The sequence below is a fragment of the Marmota flaviventris genome, chromosome 14 (assembly GCF_047511675.1).
Source record: "Marmota flaviventris isolate mMarFla1 chromosome 14, mMarFla1.hap1, whole genome shotgun sequence".
Taxonomy (NCBI): Eukaryota; Metazoa; Chordata; class Mammalia; order Rodentia; family Sciuridae; genus Marmota; species Marmota flaviventris.
The window spans coordinates 28415318-28435339 of record NC_092511.1 but is presented as its reverse complement, the minus strand read 5'-3'; the positions used below and the strand labels follow the sequence as shown (position 1 = coordinate 28435339).

At 40.5% G+C, this 20022-nt stretch overlaps 1 protein-coding gene across 6 annotated transcripts in view; it reads right to left on the bottom strand.

The window, feature by feature from the left end:
- Positions 1-20022, bottom strand: part of Crim1 (cysteine rich transmembrane BMP regulator 1) — a 179810-nt gene that overhangs the window by 16241 nt on the left and 143547 nt on the right. For 3 of the 6 annotated variants that reach the window (XM_027933454.2, XM_071601487.1, XM_071601490.1), the window contains 3 exons: positions 18974-19183; positions 15291-15506; positions 10327-10548 (listed from right to left, as the gene is read on the bottom strand). In XM_027933454.2, coding sequence (XP_027789255.1) covers positions 10327-10548; positions 15291-15506; positions 18974-19183 — 648 coding nt within the window. The remainder of the gene's footprint in view (positions 1-10326; positions 10549-15290; positions 15507-18973; positions 19184-20022) is intronic. The other 3 variants (XM_071601491.1, XM_071601489.1, XM_071601488.1) reach the window with 2 other exon arrangements.

The following is a 20022-nucleotide window of genomic DNA, read 5'->3' as shown; positions in this document are numbered from 1 at the left end:
AAGCCACATTTGTCCCTTGGACTTGGGTGAGTCACTTACTGTTCTACTGAATTTTCATGGGAAGTAGTAAAGAACACCCTGGCTAGACTTCACCAGGGTGGCAGTAACCTCACCAGATAGAGATTAGATTTTAGTTAATAAGGCTTCATAGAAAAAATTTTGCTTTTGACTAAAGTTTCCTTGAAAGGCCAATGACTTAAACTGAGGCCCAGAAGTATACAGACCAAATTTCAATTGGTGGTTGGACCTTGGCGTCCCTATTTCTGACATGTTCATGCCTTCCCTAGCTATACCAGCTCCTTTCATGAAAATTTTGGATTAATCTTAGAAAGCTCTGCTGGAAAGTTTTAGAATATCTGGGGGCTAGCCTATGCAATTTGAAGTTCTAAATAATAAATTAATAAAAATCATTATAGTCTTTTGAGGGAATAGCACAGAATAATTGAAAACACATATAAAAGCATTTTAAGCACTCAGCCTGAAGAATGTAGAAATAGACTGGGAGTATCAAACCAAAAATAATCAGCTTGTATTTGGCTATTAAGTGGGCTGTGTCATTTAATTTTCACTAGTACACTTATCACTCCAACTGGTTTGCGTATGCTGACAATGACATTAACTTTTATTCTTCAATACCTATTAACACTCTTTACATCTACTTCCCAATGCCTGCTGCGTACTAGATGTGGCACTAAGCATTTCTTGTGATTCAGTCCCATTCGAGCTCCAAAGCTCAATGGACGAAGTAATGTTTTCAACTGAGGCTCACGGGAGTTAATCACTTGCTCAAGACGTGTAGCTTGGAAGCATCGGGCGAGGATGAGAATGGGACTGGGTCTGGACCCACAGTCCCCATACGTTCCGTCTGCCACACACAGCGAGATGGCCCAAGGGAGGCCACTTTTCTGAGCAGTTATCAGTGCCACACAAACCAATGCTGTTACTGACTCTGGGAAATGGGCACTTCTTTTTTCAACTGACTGCACTGCCTGGCACAGTCCTATCATGAATGGAGATTAGCGAAGTAGTTACTGAGGACTTGTGAAGAGTCTTCATTGAGCATGCCTCTCTCTCCCCCTTATTCTTTCAGAGGCTTAGAGGAGACTGTTCCAAGGAAATTATGAGGTATGACACTAAAATAATAAAGTTTATTTCTAAAACAAACACCTGAGTTGTTACACAGCCAAACAAATGTGATTTCCTAACAGCCTAACTTAACTTAGCAGGTTATAGATGCATCCCAATGAGACTGCCATTGCTTCATACAGCTCTGGGATTTTCTTCTCACAACAGCATCTATGGCCAATTTTTAAAATATGCAAGGGAGACAGTTGCTATCCTGTGGTTATACCTTGGGTTAGATCAGCCTTGGTGGTGTTTAGCTTTCTTAGCTCTAGCCTCTATCTTACAGCTTCACAATCAGCTTGAAATATTCTGCCGAAGTGACAAAGTCCCAGCTAAAGGATGAAGACATGTTTCTGTAACTACAATCAACACAGTGTCAGGAGCCTGCTGGAGGCTTCTTGCCATGGTAGCTGCATCAGCAGGGCTGCTGAACCCAAGAAATGCCCACAGATGTGCTGTTTTGGATTCAAACATGAGTAGTATCACCCTGTATCACCTATGACTACACAAAAATGCACAACATCTTTCAGTGTGGAGTTGAAGAATTTAGCAGCGTTTTCCACCTGTTTTTCTGTCATTCTGGATGATATGGAAAGGGGAGAGAGAAGTGAGGAGGCCTTGAAATGCTCACCCTGTCTAGGCTGGCTCCTTGGACTGCTGAAACTTTGCAATCTCACATCTTTTTTAAGAAAAGAAGCCTTAACAGGCTGTGAAGTTTGGGCTTTGTTTTTACTCTCAAGTTACTGTTAATTATACCATAGAGCTTATTCATGGGCTGGGGAAATTTAGAAGTGCTGTTTTCTTCCTCTATGAAGATCCAATTTAGAACCTCAAAGGTCACTGATGTGGACACACAGCCACTGAAGACTCTGATCACCATGCTGGATGCATACAAGTCCCTGAGAAGAAAGCATCTCCAGACTGCTCCTCTGTGGAAGGATGGAGAACCCATACTCTACTCTAACCTACGTTATAGTTGGGTTTTCAATTTCTGCCTAGGAAATGATTTTTCTTGGATGGATACTTCAGGTTCTAAATCTGTTCTGATGGTCATAGTGTGGGAGTAACTTCCTGGGAGGAAGTCAGGCAGTTTTAGAAATTGCATCAGTTCTTTTAAATCTCCTGTGTACTATTCAGAGTCCGGAATAGTCATTTACTCTGGGATCCTGGAGTCCAAGAATCTGAATGCTGTTCTTGCTCTCAGAACAAGTCCCCCTGCAAATCAATCCAACATAGTACTCCAGTGGGGTATTTGTTCCTTCTACACGCTGAGACTGAGGACTCACTGAGAGCACTGTTCTGAGCCCTGGGGACACTGCAGCGAGCACATATCCAAGGACTCTGCCCCTGAGTCCAGAGGGTCTCATCATATCCAAATGGTTCTAAAAAGATATGCAAATAGCAGGTCCTGCTCATAACACTCCACTTCAGGGTAGGAAGTTTGAGATCTGAAGGATTTACAGAGAAGACTTCAGTGAAATCATTTAGGAAGGTGTAAAGAGATGCCACATACACTATGGGTAACATGAGATTATCAATGACACAGCTGGCCTGGGCGAGCATTTCTTTAGATGTCAGTGCATACTGCAACAGTGCATGACAATACTCTTCCTCAAACCAGCACAGGACCAGAAGACCCCTTATTATCTTATCATTTACCTTCTCTGAATTGATAAGACACCTGCATCCCTGGCCAGTGAAGTCCTTTTTATTTCTGCATCATGAGTTGGGTGCATTGTTGGGCAGAAAAGTTCCACACTTAGAAAAAAAAAAATGCAAGAACCTGTTGGAGAAACTAGCTTTACTTTTTATTTTTCCTTTTTAATGTAAAGATGAGATTTAAAAAGAAATTGTAATTAAGCAGGAATCTGAGCAAATAACATACATGTCTCTTAGAAGTGTGCAGAGAATCACAGGCACAGATAATTAAGTTTGAACATGCTGGTCTGTGGTTCAGCACAAATTAGGGAAGTTTGAAGTCAGAGCTCAAGTGAAGTCCTGAGTGGATGCTGGGGCCTAGACAATGTCAATGAAGCAGTGATCTAGTTTCAATTTTTTTTTTTTTGGTACCTCAGATTGAACCAGGGGTGCTTAACCACTGAGCCACATCCCCAGCCCTTTTCATTTTTAATCTTGGACAGGCTCTTGATAAGTTGCTTAGGGCTTCACTAAATTGTTGAGGCTGGTCTTGAACTTGCAATCCCCCTGCCTTAACCTCCCAAGTCACTGGGATTACAGGTGTGCATCACTGCACCCTAAAGCAGAGATCTAATATTAGTAATTCTGTCAGCAAATGATTGAAAACAACAACAAAAAATGTTTACTGATTTAATAAAAAACTTGATTGTTTTGTCCTTTTTAGGTTCTAATAGAGAAAACATCTGATCTTAATCCTTCTTTATAAAAAGAAACTTGAGAATAATGTTATCATGTAGGTTGAGTCCTACCTCTATAAAATGACTTAATTTCTGTGGAAGCCCATTTCATCACAGAAGTCCTTTCTTGGAAGCCCACTGTTGCTTTATTTAATTTCAGATATTTCTTGGGATGGTAAGTCTATGTCTAAAATGGTTGAAAGAGTCTTACAGGTTTCTTTCACACACTGTAATGAAATAGACTGTCCAGGGTTCCAAGCCAACAGAAGAAATATACATTTTCCTGAGTTCCATGAAGGGAAATTTCCCTACTGCATTTGGCTGATTCTTGTTGGAAAGAGAACATTATTTCTCAGTAATGGAGCTCAATTCTTGTATTAAGCATCCATTAAGGACTGATTAAGGCTTCCACTTATAGAAGTTGAAGGAAACATTTCATTTTCAACTTTAAATCCAGTCTCAATTTCATAGCAAGGCCCACAATCCAAGGTGTGTCTATGGGTACATGAAAATTATATATAGAAGTCATTTTGTCAATCAGTACAGTCTAAAAAGCAGATAGGAACACTGGCAGATCAAGGTTTCCTGAATAAGAAGGGAAAAAAAACCTAAGTAAAGAAGCTGTCTGTGTAAAAGTCAGAGGACAGCCTGTTTTTAGGAAAAGGTTCAAGGGGAAGCCACTGGACTTGCCAGATTGGCCCATCTGTGTGCCTACAGGTGTTCCACCCTGTCACAATCTAAGTACTCTGAGAAATATTCCTCCAGCAGCTTCCAGAGGGTCCTGGCCAGAAGGGGCCTCCTTTGAAGGGGTCTTTCCCCCATGCCTGACCATCAGTGGATAGAAAATCAGGTTTGGCCTTCTGGAGTGAAATAAGAAGAAAAAGGGCACATGGTGGGCCTCTGGAAACACCAGTGCCAGCCTCTTCTGAACAGGAGACACTTTACACAAGGATGAGAAGCAGGAGCTCAGACAATAGGCTGAAGCTTAGAGGCTCCTGGAGTTAACTGGGGAGACTTGAATTACTGTTCACACTGCTGGGGTCCTGAATAGGATAATGAAGGGAGGAGAAGAACTGCTTCAGGGAGATGCAGGGTGAGATGCTTCCTAGGGTGCAGGGTAAGACCTAAACAAACGGAAGTCAAACACCGCTGATTTTGTGATAACTTTAGACCCATTCTGAAGTTAGTACAGTATATGACAACCAGACTGTTTTCATCCTCACCCTCTAAGTAATAAAACGGGAAGTTCATGAAGTCCCCAAACAGGACTAGCCTCTGAAATAAACAATAAAAATACAAGTCCCACTTTCTCACTTCTAACAATGTCCAGAGGTGTGAAAGGACAGTGAAGTCTATAGGTGAGGCACTGTCACCACACTTGCACTGTGGAAAGCATACCATTTCAACTGGATTACAATAAGGTGAGCCAAGCTCTCATCTTCAGGCTTCTGAAGATGAGAGCATGGGGGATGAAGCACACCACCCAAGGGGGACCTAAAATATTCTCATTCTTCAAAAGTGCATCCTTGAGATGTTATATCCAGGCTTTCTCTTGGAGAAACCAGGAGCCACATGTCACTGAGAGATACAAGAATTCACCTGTTACTCAAAGCAACTGCACTCTCTGTTTCAGGAACAGTAACTCTACTGAACAACCCACATCCAGAGTGCTTACACTTTATAAAGTACTTTCATATGTGAACATTATGTCACCTAATTTTTATGGCACTTTTGTGACACAAAGGACAATATTATTACTCTCATTTTATCAATGAGGCAACTGAGCCAGGATTATATCATTATCACCAAGGCACACAGCTAATACGTGAGTGACCAAGTTGTGATCATGACCCTTTGGCTATAAGATAAATTCTTTCCAATTGCAGAAGTTTTTAATTTTAAGGAAATATTTGGAGAAACAGCTGTGAAAAATGTTCCAATGAAGATGCCAGTATCATAACATTATAGTTTAAAAATAAATAACGTTAAGTTCTATGACTTGTATATTTTAAAGATGCTACATTAAATATTTACTATGTTTGATTCCAGGGATGAACTAAATAAACAATGATCAACAGATACTCCAAAGAGATTGTGTGTCACACATATCTAAGAAGATACTGTTTTGATATAGTTAGGTTTTTATCAAGCAGATATGTAAGCAAAAGGTACACTGTATAATAGACTGACTTGGCATAAAGTATAAACCCCTCCTCTATTAGGGAAAATTCTTATTTAATCATGTGTTCATTGAAGATGACTATGGAGATCACTGCAGTTATAACATTACAGCCAACTGAAGAGAAAAAAACCAGCCCCAACAGGAGCCAGGCATGCTGGATTCCATGTGAAAACTCTACTTAAAATATTACTATGCAGTATAGGTAGTGAATATAAAAAACTGCTGACCCCTAATCAGACAAACTACAAGCAAGTAATTTTTATGTATCATCTTACAGCTCATTTGCAGAGAACCTCAGATATATGACATTCCAAAAACAACTTGAAGCCATGTAATCAGAATATCTTAACTTTGTTTATATACAAGTTATAAAGCACATATTTATATTTTATATATTATATGTAGTAATATTATCCAAAAGTAACCAATTTTTGATAAAAATATCTTTTTTTTTTCCGACAAAAATATCTTACGTGAGAAAGGTGAAACTGAGACTCCATGATTTCCTGCCAAGAAATGACTCAATATCTGACCTCAGTTATCTTCTAGAATAACACACAGTTACAAATAAATTCTTACCCATGATAATTTTCAAGACAATGTTCTGGGCAGTGAGTAACACTCTGGATCTGGCCACCTCAGACTGGCCCTGTTCTCTCTGGCCAGCTTGACAGGGGACACACCTTGGCATTTTGCTTCCCAAAGTCAACATGTATGATGTAGCAGCAGCATGGGCCTGAAGAGCCCATCAATTAGACTGAGAAAGTTCTCTATGATCAAAGCGGTGTTCTTTCTATGTAATATCTGGCAAAGGATGACAGCCCCAGGTAGAGAGCAGTTCCACTGAACACTGACTGAAGTTGCTATAGTCCAGTACTCAGCACGGGAAGGGTGTGCATCCCCGATGTACAGTGAGTGATGATGGTGGAAGGGCTGCTGGTTTACTTGTTTGCCGTCCTTGGGGATCATGGAATAAAGATCTATTTGGGGCCTGGCAAGATGGTGCATGCTTATAACCCCAGTGGCTTGGGAGGCTGAGGCAGGAGGGTCATGAGTTCAAAGCCAGCCTCAGCAACAGCAAGGCACTAAGCAACTCGGTGAGACCCTGTTTCTAAATAAAATACAAAAAAGGGCTGGGGATGTGGCTCAATGGTCAAGTGCCCTTTAGTATAATCCTCAGTACCCTCCTCAAAACAAAGAAGATCTATTTGAGCCCTGAAATAATTTTTGCTCTGGAAAGGATTGAGAGAGGCATGTAGCATGTAGTCAGTGCTAAGGCCAGGGATGTTGTAAGCCAGCCCTGGCGTGTTATAATGAGGGACCATGTGTCACATCTGCCATCACACATTAGAATTCCCACTAGGCCTCTGATTTCTACCTAATTCATACTCAAGTCATCTTTTAAGCCATTTTTAGCCAAGCAGCCTACGTTAAAATAAAATCTTAGTTTGTGTATATTTGTGTAGGAAGCCAGAAGACAAAAATTTAGAAAATCAGAAGATGCTCCATTAAAATGATTGGGTAATTACTACTTAGCTTCTTTCTAGTAGAAGGATGAATTCCCTAATGATGGGTATTACAAGTAATTAGACAAAGCTGTTCACTTTTCAAAATTAATCATCAATCCTATTAATTATGTCTGTATTACACATACTATTAAATTAGCACACATAATATGAGGACTTCACACATCAAAGGAGAAGCATTATCATTGCACATTAGTGACTTGATAATTAAGCTGAAAGGAACACAAATACTGGTAATTAGAAGACTACTTTTAGTAGGATTGCCATTTTCATTTTTCTTATGGAAGGAAAAATAGTACTTCACAAGGTGGAAGCAAGCTAACTTTATTTTTGACCACTCCGAAAACAGAGCAAAACAAAACGAACAAAACAAAACAAAACAAACAACAACAACAAACAAACAAACAAAAAAAGAAATAAAGGAGGAAGAAAGATAAAAAGGTCAGTCTAATTGCAGGTGTGAGGTTTTTAGAAATCTGTATCCGACCAATTAGGGAGACCATTCGCCCAGGGACCAGACCAGCAGCCACGGCAAGGTCAGCACCACAGGCTGGGTGGGGTGAGGGGGTTTGTGAGGCACAGATGATCCTATAGACAGTCTGGAATGAAACTGAGGAAGCCTGAAACAGGAAACAATGCAAACACTGGTACCCAGTGCCCTCTGGAAAAGCCACCAGGGGCTTTACGACATGGCAAACAGTGGCATGCCCCGCCTTTCCTTTGCCAGGTGATCTTTGCCTACAGTGATATGGTTGCCACTGAGACATAGCTGGTAAGTGCCTTTGGCTGTGCTGGCCTCACTCAGGTTGACACCCTGACAGAGATCAGGCTGATTAAAAGTCAGGACCTCTTCACTGGTGAGAGAAAAGGCCCCCAAACTAACTTGAGAGTCAGACAGAAAATCCCTAAATCAGAGTCATGAGCTGAACTTCCAATGCTTGGAGACAGCAGGGCCATGCAAGCAAGGGTGAAATCTAACACGGTTATTTACAAAATAAGCAACAGGTGGACGGAGGGGCTTAATGACTATTAAAGTACCACCACAAAATGCACCAAGTGTTAAGATGAAGGAGTGACCAGAGCACACGGGTACTGCTCATCAAGTGCTAACTCTTCCTAACACTTTCCTGGAAAGAGTCAGGAGTATGGAACACAATTACACCTGTATCACTGTAGGGGGCAGCTGTGGAGCTAGATGTGTTTGAAATGAAATTTTCACTGTACCATTGTGAGCTTCTGTGAACCACAGTTTGGTGAAAGTGCTTGTAATCTAACTAAAAATTCAAAATCAAATTGATCTTTCCTTCCTACATTAAAGATTGGTGTTTATTTTAAAATGATCCATCAGTTGGAAATATAAAAGAAAGTAAAAAAAGCAAACGACAAAAGAATGGACACAGAATCCTATGATTTGCAGGTTTCCTTCGACAACTCTGAATTTGCCAATTTGGTTTTGTGAGAAATAGAAGTGATTTACTAGTGTAGAGCAACGAATTTACCAGTTGAGAAATTTACTAATTATGTATTTACTAATTAGGCAGCAAAACACAATAGGAATTTTCATCTAAACAAAACAATCTCAGAATTTTCAACACAGGAGAGATTTGCTGCTAGATTTTCCCTCTGAAGGTACACGGAATTCTCAAGGTTTCCCAAGGATGAACCAAGTGCTCCTGATTGACTTTTGACCACTTTACTACCAAAGTACTGATATATAAACAGGTTGATGCTGGGTGTATTTTTCCTGCCTGCAATGTGAAATAGTACCTAGATATATATCTTTCATTTAGCTCTCACCAAAGTCAAGGCCATTTCTTGTATAAATTTTTGGTTAGCTCTTTAAAAAAGTAAGTAGCACTAAACTAAATGCATGCCTTGGTATATTTCTGGCTCCATTTAGGAGTTGCAGAGCTGATGGGTAGTACAGAGAGGCCCACATCGCAGGCGCTAAGAACTACCATATGTCCTGGTTTGCTGAAGACACTCCTGGTCCCTAGCTGTGGTCCCATCATAATTATTGCCAGACTCCATTTCACCCTCAAAAGCATCAAGGCTTGAAAAACAAATGACATAGATGGTCACTCTAAAGGAGATGTAGCTTCCCAAATATAATCTTCAATTCTCTTTGGTCATTATGTTGGGAAAAATCTAGCTCTTAAGATTCCTGAGAAAGTGTCATAACTGTCACAAAACTCTGCGGCCAGAATCTCTCTTTTCTCCTAGGTATCACTCCAAATATCTGCAATGATTTGTGTCTAGAAAGCATGCAAAGTCTCCAACAATAAATGCAGGATACCTACAATTTATAAAACTCACATAGTTTTTCATTTGCTACCCTGATGAAGGGTTCACTCTCAGATTGAGATGCGTCTTGTCTTTCATTTGACTTTATGAGCTAAACTGGATGCAAAAGCAATAACAGAGTGACAGTCTTGGGACCAGGGACATTCCTTGATTAGAGCTGCCAGCTGTTGCAGCCTCGCCTTCTGGTCCCTGGAACAGCAACTGGCTAATGTTTACGGGACTGGTTTGGTAGGAATGTTAGGGGCTAACATACGCATGTCCTCTGCTCAAGGTGTATCACCATGGGTCATAAGAAGGAGAGAGCTCTGTCAGTTATTCAGACCTCAGTGTGCCTAGGCCATCAACATGACAACCACGAGGCTTAAGTAGAAACAATTAACTGCCCCAAGACAGGAAAAGCTGGGTGGTTAAATTAACATTTCACACTTAGTGGATCTCAAGGCAGTGGCACATTTTATACACTAAGTGTACTTTCATATGGGAAATGAAAAAAAAAAAAAAAAAAGACCACTGAAAATAATCAAGTAGAGAAATATGTTCTAATACCGAAAATCCTAAACCAGCAAAGGAACCCAATAGAATGTGACAACACTAAAATATCACTATGTTCTGAGAAATTTCTTAATTTTTTATGCATTTCATCTTGGGAGCACCTCTTCTGCATCCTTTCCCTACTTGATGTTCCTACCTTGGTCTGTGTGGCATGTCAAACAGATAAACCAATTTCAAAAATATTAACTGATCTAGCAGATGGCTGTCAATGTTGATTTAGTGGCCACTGGCACAGATGAAAGATTTTTTTTCTTGGTCTTACCTAGGCAGTATGGACAACACTGGCCTTTTCTCAAAACAGGTCTTTCACAGGATACAGAAGGGCAAGACTCAGAGTAACAGCTAATTACGCTATCCATGCACACACAGCTGGTACAAACGTCAGGCTTCCAGGACTCAGCTGCCAGGAATATATCCCCTTCATCATTTTTGCAGTAACTAGGCACGCTCTCATTATGGGATGAGGAAGGCTGAAGAGGTTCATCTGGAAAAATGAACATATAGGTCAGCAAAGGAGATGCTGGAGGCCACCAACTGTGCAACAGGGGGGGTTGTTACTCAGATTTAGCAAAAATACATGTAGTCACTATGGTCAGGGTGCCACCTTTTAAAAAAAAAAATGCTCCAAATCAGAAAGTCTTATTCAGGCTGGATCTTGAATTTCAATAGAAAAATAACAAAGATCAAAAAAGACCTGCCACAGCGATTCTGTTATTTGAAATACATAATACACATTCTACTCTTCTTCCTTAGCTTTACAGTCTTGATTTTCTGGGGGTGGTCTCAGGTCTGGGAGTACAATGTGTGAAAGTCAATCAGGAAAATCTGCCTTGCAACTAAGGATGCCATGTCACTAGCTGTAGCTCATGCATAATGAGGCCATTTCAGGAAAACTTTTACTTTTTACAAAGGATAGATGTGTTGCTACTACTGTTCTTCCTCATTCTTCCTCACTAGAAAGTATGAAATATCTCCAGCAACAATGAGCAATACCTACAATTAACAGAACTATTATTTTTCACTTGTTATTCATTTATGGATTCATTACTGGATTGAGATGTGTCTTGTCTTTCGTTTCTCTTCATGAGCTAAATTGGATGCAAAAGCAAAGAGTGTGTGCTGACTGTAGCTATAACATCCTTATCATTACCTTCATAGAAAGACTTCAACGGCACTAAGCCACTGAGTCAATGTTGATACACATCTGCCTCCAACCTCGTATAATGGATGTAAAATAAACCTCTATTTGTTTAACACTTGTAGTCACTTTTTTGTCTTACTTACAGCTACATGCAATCCTAATCAATTAATAACCAAACAGATTTTCATAATATCAGACTTTCAAGAAACACCTAACTGTAACTTCCCAAAGTTCAGGCTTCACATTAATGGTTGAAAGATAAGAAATCTAAATCTCACAGAGGGATGTAACCACTTGCAGAGAAACTAGCTGCAAGTCATCTGTGTCTTTTCTGTTTAGAGACTTAGACCAGAGGGTCTCCAGATCATAGTACAACTTGAAATAGAAAAGAGCATCATCAGTAATCCCAGGCATCTCTTTGGATGTTACAGGTTCATTATCAGATTGAGATGTTTACTGTCTTCCATTTGAGTTTATGAACTAAAATGGAATTAATAAAATTAATTAATGAAAACTGAAGCCCCAAGCAGAAATCTTTCAGATATGAGAAAAGAAAATTTAAGTAGTAAGGTTCTCATTTGAGAAATGTCACAATCTCTCTGATGAAAGAAAGCACTTTAAGAGTCCAGAAAGAGCTGTAGCAGTCATACTTGGCAAACCCCTAAGAGAGCTACATTTTCTCAATGATATGTTCCTTTCTGAATCAACTGCATGAACTCTATTTTCAGCCAAGAAACTGAAATAACTGAGACAGACATGAAGTTACTGCATGATGCAGAAACTTTAAATGTCACATTCTCCTTCCATCTGCTTTATGAACACACCCTATGGCCAAAAAGTTTGATTTGACAAGAAGAGTCTCTTTGAGGACCAGGGAAGCTGCTTCATTTGGGGACCTTTCTGAGGGTCAGAGGGAGGCCAGCATAACATAACGGAACCAGCCCAAACCCTTCCCTTAAATATAACCATCTCTCCTATTACCAGCCTGGAAGGCAGAAGCACAATGAAAGAACAGTCATTGGTTCTCCTGCTCCCAATGCACCTTGGGTCCTATTTCAGGTAGAGTTTCATAGATCCCATTCATATAATAGGAGAATAAAGACAGTAAAATGGGATTTTCTCAATGACCGTTCTGAAGTCATCTCTGCTCACAGATCATTTCTTCTTTAAGAGACTGGCCATTGCTAACTTTTGCTTTGGCTGGAAAAAAGGACAACTCATTCTTACCCACACCGGGCCCTTCAAATCACAAAGGTACTATGGGTCACATTAGCTTGGCTCTTGCAAGTAATGCCTGATTCTAGCAGGGATAGCAGTAATGAAGCAACGGAATGATGGTGAGAATGACACCCTAGTATCGAGAGGCTTTTTATTTGGGTCCAGAAATGACCCCAAAAGACATCAGGATTGCAGCAGTGGTGAGTTAAAGCTGGGACGCACGGTGTGTCTGTCGTGTTCTTCTACTATGCTACATCTCCCACCACACCCTGGCTGGAAATGTTCTTGGAATCTTGCCCATTATCTTCTTCCTTTGGGCATTTCTTCCCATTTTTCTGCCTCAGAGACCCTTCTTCTATTTCAGCTTCCAAACATTGCTGCTTTTTACTGGTGATCACTCACTCTTTTTATTTCTCTCTCCCTTTCTCTTATATGCTACACTTTTCTTCCAACTCCAGAATATAAAGAATGGGGAAAAAAAAACTTAGAAGAAACAAACAAATGCTTATTCTCTTGTGGCTCATTTTTACTTTGGGGAAACAGGTGCCTGCAGGGATGCTTCATCTGTTTTCATGAACCCATTTCTGTTCAAGACTTTGCTCTAAGCCAGGCCAGAGGAAGGGGACAGAATGACAAGGCATCTCAGAGATGGGAACACCATGAAGTATTGTGGCTTTTCTTATGTACAGCATATCTCTTCAGACCATTTCAGAATACAAGTATCTTAAGATTAAAGATGGTATTTTTCTAGATGTGCAATACGCTGATCAACGCTACTTTTGAAGTTTACTACCGTGAAAAAAGTTGATGTTTTAATCTTTTTATTGCTATAATACAGCTATGAATGGAAAGTTCAGAAAGATACATTACAGGGGAGGTGGCTCATTTTAAAATATAGATTATTCTAGATATACATTTATTCACAGACAGAAGAGTTACCTTTGGAATACTGACATGCAAAGTAAAACGTCCTAAGGTTTAGGATGAGCAATATCATTGAAGTTTCTCTCTCTAAAAAAAAAAAGCCACCCAGATCTAAATTCATAAATGGGAAGTCAAAGCACTTGGGAGCTTGCTCAGTCTACCGCAGGAGTGCAGGAATGCCCCACTTTGCTTGGCTGGAACCTGTGGGGCTCGGCCCATGCACATCCCATCCAGGAAACCATGCCTTGGCATTCTAAGGAGGCCCATTTCCACAGAGCTCTCCTTCTCTTCCCAGGCCCAACCTCTAGACCAGTCAGGTGTCCCATCAATGAATCTGGGCTAGTGGTCCTCAAGAAGTGCCTTCCCCACTGTCCCTCCCACCGCCAATCCTGTGTTCACTCAGATCCTAGACCACATGGCAACAGGGGCACTTCTACTTCAGTGCAAGCTCTCTGGGCTATGTGGACTCTTAAATCCTCTTTCTCAAAGCTCACCTCCTCCTCCTTTATCATTATTTACTTAATTGGAACACTGGGCTGTTTGGTTCTTCTTTTGGATTACTGCTCTACAGGATAGGAGTCATTTCTATTTTCATTAAATCTCATAATCCCCATGGCTCAATTCTGACATTGCATAGCTATCTGTAACTGAATAGACATAAGCTCATTGTCAGCAATGACTAGAACACTCCAATGGTTTCTACCAGGAGGTTCTGAACAGTCACGGCTCTTTATTAATAGGAACCTCAATCAGCAGGGTATGGATCTGGGAACATTAGTAATAATGATAAAACTACAGTGGGCATAGGTCAAACACATCCTAAAAACTGAACCCATATGAACTATTTCTTATGCTAGAAAAGATCTTCATTAATTAAATTTATAAGATTAATCAGGCTGCTCATTACACCATTTGTTCTAAGGTGATGATACCTTGACGGCAATGCATGGTGATGGTGGCAAATTATGTGCCTATCCCTACATGTTCACCTGATGCAGTTTAGAAAACACCATCAACACAAACCTGTGAAGAACTTAGATACTGGATATGCTGAAACAATGGATTCTAAAGAAGCAATTAGATCACCAATGTTAAAAAAAAAAAAAGTAATAACATATGAGGGTTTAGGTTTGAGTAGAAATGCTTTAAGGATTTAATATTCAGAAGGTTAAGCAGCTACTGATTTAATTTGACAGGATGGGAAGTTTAAGGAACATCAAAATAAAATCAGTTGTTCTGCCAACTTGGTAATTTTATATATCAAAATAAAATACCTTTTGAAAAAGCCATATATTCTAGTGTTAACTAGAGTACTATTTTAGTCGTAAACCCCAGTAACTTATGTTTAAAGTCCTAAAAATTTTTCATTAGACCATATTTCTTTCATGACCATAAATTAACTTGATATGGTCTGATAAATAAATAATAACAACACTCTATATACATATGCAATGTTAGTCACTTAATACTCTTGGGTCTTAACTAATTCATCATTATAAGTTTGAGGCAGTGGCATTAGACACATTTCAAAGTATCTTCACTACCTTCACATCTTTCAAATAATTTTATTTGCATTATCAATAATTGTTCTTCATGTTTGTTAGAAACAAAAACGACTTCTCATACTAGTAAAATCTGGAATAATTTGGTGACTACATTTAGTTTTATTGCTAGAGTCTGAGATATAGGGTTAAGGAAGAAAATGTCAGAAAGAAACAATTGCCTTTCTTCTTCAGAGTCAATTCAGGTGCAAGGCATATTGATTGCACAAGTATATGGCTGATAGAAAGGAATGAATTTAGGAAGCAGGCTGCATGATAATCCTGCCCAAGTTGTTAAGTTTGGCATGCTCCTAGGTGGGGTGAACCCTGACCTGCAAAATGACAATACCCAATTCTGTGCCCTCCCCAGCCAGTGGTGGGCTAAAGCACCACATTGGTTACCTGTACACTGGGGACAGCAGGAGTCCTGGGTACGTGAGGGGTTCTGGCAGAGCAGCGGTGGGCACACCTCTGTCTCACACAGCACCCGGCCACTGTGACAGGTGCACTGAGTACAGGAATCAATATTCCACGTTTCTCCTTCCACAAAATACTCGCCTCCGGGTGCATGGCAAATGGAAGGAGTGCTGAGCTCTGGTTTCTGCACCACAAAGTCATCTGTGGAATGAAACAAAAAAAATCAAACCATAAGAAGTTATTTATTTTTCCAGCTCTTGAAGAACCTGGTACCATTTGCTTTAAGGGAGACAAAGGAGGAATTGTCTGAAGAGCATCTTGTTCTACTTTCATCAAGAGGAGAGTGAAGAAAAGAAGAGAAATATTCTACGCATGGAAATGGAAGACAAAGGTAGAAGAGCCAATCTCAGGAAGTGAGGTGCAAGCAGCTTGAGTCTGTCAATAATCATGAAAGAAATCAATAAGAATTAAATTACAGGGAGGGAACTCCATTTAGGAATCTCTAAGAATGTGCAGTTGTCTAGAATAAAGGTCTCACATTTACTGAAAGCTTGCAGTGGTCCAATTATTTCCAAGCTAAATGCTTTACATTTACTCTTTACATGGACCTTGTGAGGTAGGCATTGCCATTCTGTTTTTCAAATGTGGAAACTGTGAGCTCTGAGTATTGAGAGCAGTCAAGGGCCTGGACCCATGCCTATGGTTGTTTGGATAATGGATAGACTTCTAGTTAAACAAAACTTCCAAATGATGTATGCCCTATCCATTTCATTATCTCTGGGATCCTGAGCACTTTTATGCTTGGAAATACGTCCTGCTGTCAACAGGACACACCTAATCTCAGCTGGCCGCCAGCACACTAGGCAGGAATGCTCCTGTGGAATCAACAGTCTGAAAACTCTCACCTGAGACTAAACATTTGTTTGGCGATATCATCGTCCAGAGAGGTAAGTGCCTAGAAGCTGATAACTATGATTTCTTTCCCCAAAAGAGAGGTGGTTTTGGTCCCTTGGTGAGATGGTAATGATAGAGAGGGAATTTAATGTTGGAATGTCTGGAGAAGCACTGGGAGTTGCCCTCAAGTTGGGCTGGGGAAATGAAAAGAATGAAGACATTAACCATATTCGTGTAGTCCAAACACAACAAGCACTTCAAGGAGGTGTTGACAGTGTGGAGTCCTGCTGAGAAACAGTCTGGAGACATCACGGCTGGCTCATGCCTGAAGCTCCACAGACCTTGGGCCCCAAGAGAATGACCCTGACTGTGCAGAGATGTTCAGAGCTGCAATCTCCTATGAGTGCACTGGGGCCCTTATTTTCAAAGTGGTGGTTGGCATGAGAGCTAATGATACTGATGAAATAAAGTGGTGTGGGCCAATTTCCAGTTAAGAAAGTAACTTTCAATATGGCTATCTCTCAAGGGAACTTTGATGCAGGGGAGACAGCTCAGAAAACGGACATTAGTTAGTGCTTAAATTCACAAGCAAGTGCACCGAACCTTCTAGTACATGAATAGCACAGAAGAAGGTAATTAGAAAAAAAGGATGCACTGGGACAAGATGATAAATATACATTTCCTGTGGTTTATAAAGAAAGAAAAAATTGTTCGAGAGTGTGCCAATAAACTAATGCTGGAAAAAAGCTCCCTTACTACACTCAAAAAAGGTTTTGAGAGGACTGACAACTGTCATCCTTTTAAATGTGGACATGGGGCAGGGGGCAGGAGAGAGCTGTGTGTGCCTGCAGGTGTTCTATCTTTCTATTCCCTCTTCCTCTATTACATGACTCAAGGCAAAACACAGGAGGGACTGGAGAGATGGGGTGGAAAGGAAAAGAAAGAGGATGAGAAAAGAAAAATAAAAGAGATACTATCATTTGATGACTATTCCATTGGAAGAGTTTGAATGCTGCTCACTTAATCAAGGAAAAATCAGTGTCCCTGAATGGAGAAGGAAAGTCTTTGAACAAGAGTTCACAAGTACAAATGGCTCTAGGGTCTCTAGTAGGAAGATTCTGCAAGTGGCAATCCACTAAAGACAAGACTTTGGAAAAAACATTATTACACATTCATACACGAGAATGTGTTTTTGAACATGTATGTGCAGCAGTCACACACCCTCAATAATACATCAATAACTATCTATATAAGAGTCCTGTATCTCTGTAACAGAGAAACATACTTCTGACTTTACTGACTTTCAGTCTGGGGTCAGTCGTCTGTTCTTGGTCATGACTCTGCCTTTCCACTGATCTGACTCTTAGACTTCCTCAGTGAGCATATGCTTGAGAGAGAGCCAGATGTCGGTCAGTACCCTATGCTTTCACATCTGTAACTAAAATACAGGTCTTAAGGGAACAGATTATTTTTCCTTCCCTAAAGAGTCAATTTAGAATCTTATCCATTAAATTGCTTATTCACCTTCTGATCTGACAAAGTGGTTTTTCAGATTTAACTAGTAAAATATGTGAAAAAAGAAAAGTTTTGAAGCAGGGCAAATCTAACCAAACTTGGAGGGAACAAAATAAGCCATTAATTCTGCACTGCAACCTGGTCCTTGACAGGGGTATGGGAGCTACCTGTCAGGTTGACAGTAATAATTACTGAGATATACAGAATCTCAAGAGCTGAAGGGACTTTACATGTCCCACGCCATGGGATGCAATGCAGGTGCACTCTGGCTAGCATGAGCCACCTTCTCTCCCGGGCTAATCCTGCCTTGCTGCAAAAGGGCCAGACCTCAGGCTCCTGCCTATATACCCTTTGCTTAAAGGGACTCATCCATATGGAGATGCAAGACCAGAGGAAAAATAATCATGAATTCAAAATATGACAATAGACTTGAACTTAAAAAAAAAAAAATCTGATGTGAGAATAGGGAGACCCCTCTTCTCCCTGGCCTTCCAGTAAGAGAATTAATATATTTGTGCTTGTTTTCCAAATGAAAGACAGCTTAAGTATTCTTCCCCTAACTCACAGTGGCCTGCACACAGGGAGAAACCATAGATACACAACCGTGATGAGTGCTTTAGTAAAAACGCAGTAGATGAGAAATTATGGAAATAATTTTGCTGTTACTGACAACTGTAACAGACCCCCATGAATTACAAATTTGTTCTGTTTTATAGTAATTTACTTCGATTACTGTTATTATGACTTGAAATGCGTGGTCACTCTAGACTTCTCCATTTGGCAAGAGTGCCACATGTCCATTAATTTGAAAAAGAGCAATAGCCATAGACTTTGGTGATTCTTTTCCCTCTCAGGCTATCACTGGATAAGAGATAAGCTTTTATATAATAAAACTAGCACCAATCCCCTCAAATTAACTAGAGCATTCAGCTTTAATACGCTATCAGTAAAACAGAGAGCTGGATTTAAGTACATAAGCCTACATCCTTTACAAACAAGTAGTTCAAAGATTAATATAATTGAGTAAACCATTCAAAAATAACAACAGTTTCTAGAGCTTTAGAAATTTCTCTGGTTTTTCACTCGTCATTTATAGTACTCGGCTGATTCTGTGGCTGTTGTTTACAAAAGGCACAGAGAGCTAAAAAGTGTCCCAGGGGTCATTCCCGTATTTCCCCCAGAGTCACAGGTATAAATGAGGCCCTGCAAGGCAGGAGCCCTCTTCATCTGAAGCACACAAGAGGGCAGCCAGCTGTTACCTGCACATGACGGGCAGCACTGTCCAGGATGAATGGTGGGGTTGCCACAGGCAGGCACCGGGCAGGTGATCAGGGCACACATTTCCCGTCCATTGTGACAGTAGCATTCCCGGCACCCATCATGCCAGCTTTCCTCATTTTTATGATGATGGCCATCCATGGACAGACATGTGCCTGACAGGACAGGTGGCCCGGCGGAAGCAGGGACCTCTGGACAGACAGAAGGCAGCCTGGTGAAGAAGCAGCTACAGCACAGGAGAAGCAGCATGTCCTGTTCTTATATGGGATGAAACCTGGCCACCAACAACTACGTCTACGAAGGACAGTCAAGTGACATGGGAAATGCTCAGGAAAAGAATTTAAGTAAATAGGCTTTTAATTTTGAAAGAAGAAGAAAGAGAAAAGATTACTCATACGTTTCTCTCCTGTTAGCAGGCTAACTTTTACTCCTTTCCCTGATTTTCTGATGGATAAAGTTTCATGTATGTTTAATGTATGGAGAATCATTTCTCTAGAAGCTTCATCCAGTGGGGAACTCCTAGTCCTCTGGCAATGAACAGATTTTTGTTCTGTAGAACAACTGAAGCAATTGATTAGAGGTGTGTTTACTCTGACCTCCTCAAAACACCATTAAGGTGGTAACTGTCTAACTTTGAAAAACTGCCGAGTAAACTTTAGGGATCTTTTATTGCTTAATCAATGTGTCATGTTAACAACTACCACAAACTGGATGGGCAGCAGGGCGGGGCTGAGAAAAGGGCAGGAATGGCAACCCAGGTGCACACTCAACAACTTCAGGAGTAGCCAGGTGCAGACTAGTGGAGATGCTCAGGATTTGTGCTTTACATACCGTTCTGGGCTGGCATGTGCTTCTCAGCCCATGTCAAAATTCTCACGGAAAACTCAGTTTTGAAACATACGAGTAGACCTTCAGTAATACTAACCTCAAGGGCATTGAAATGAAGTTTTTTACCGTTAGTTGTATCAATTCCATTTCTGAACTGAGGGGGACTTTACAGAGGCCAAGATAAACTTTAGCTCTAGGCTCA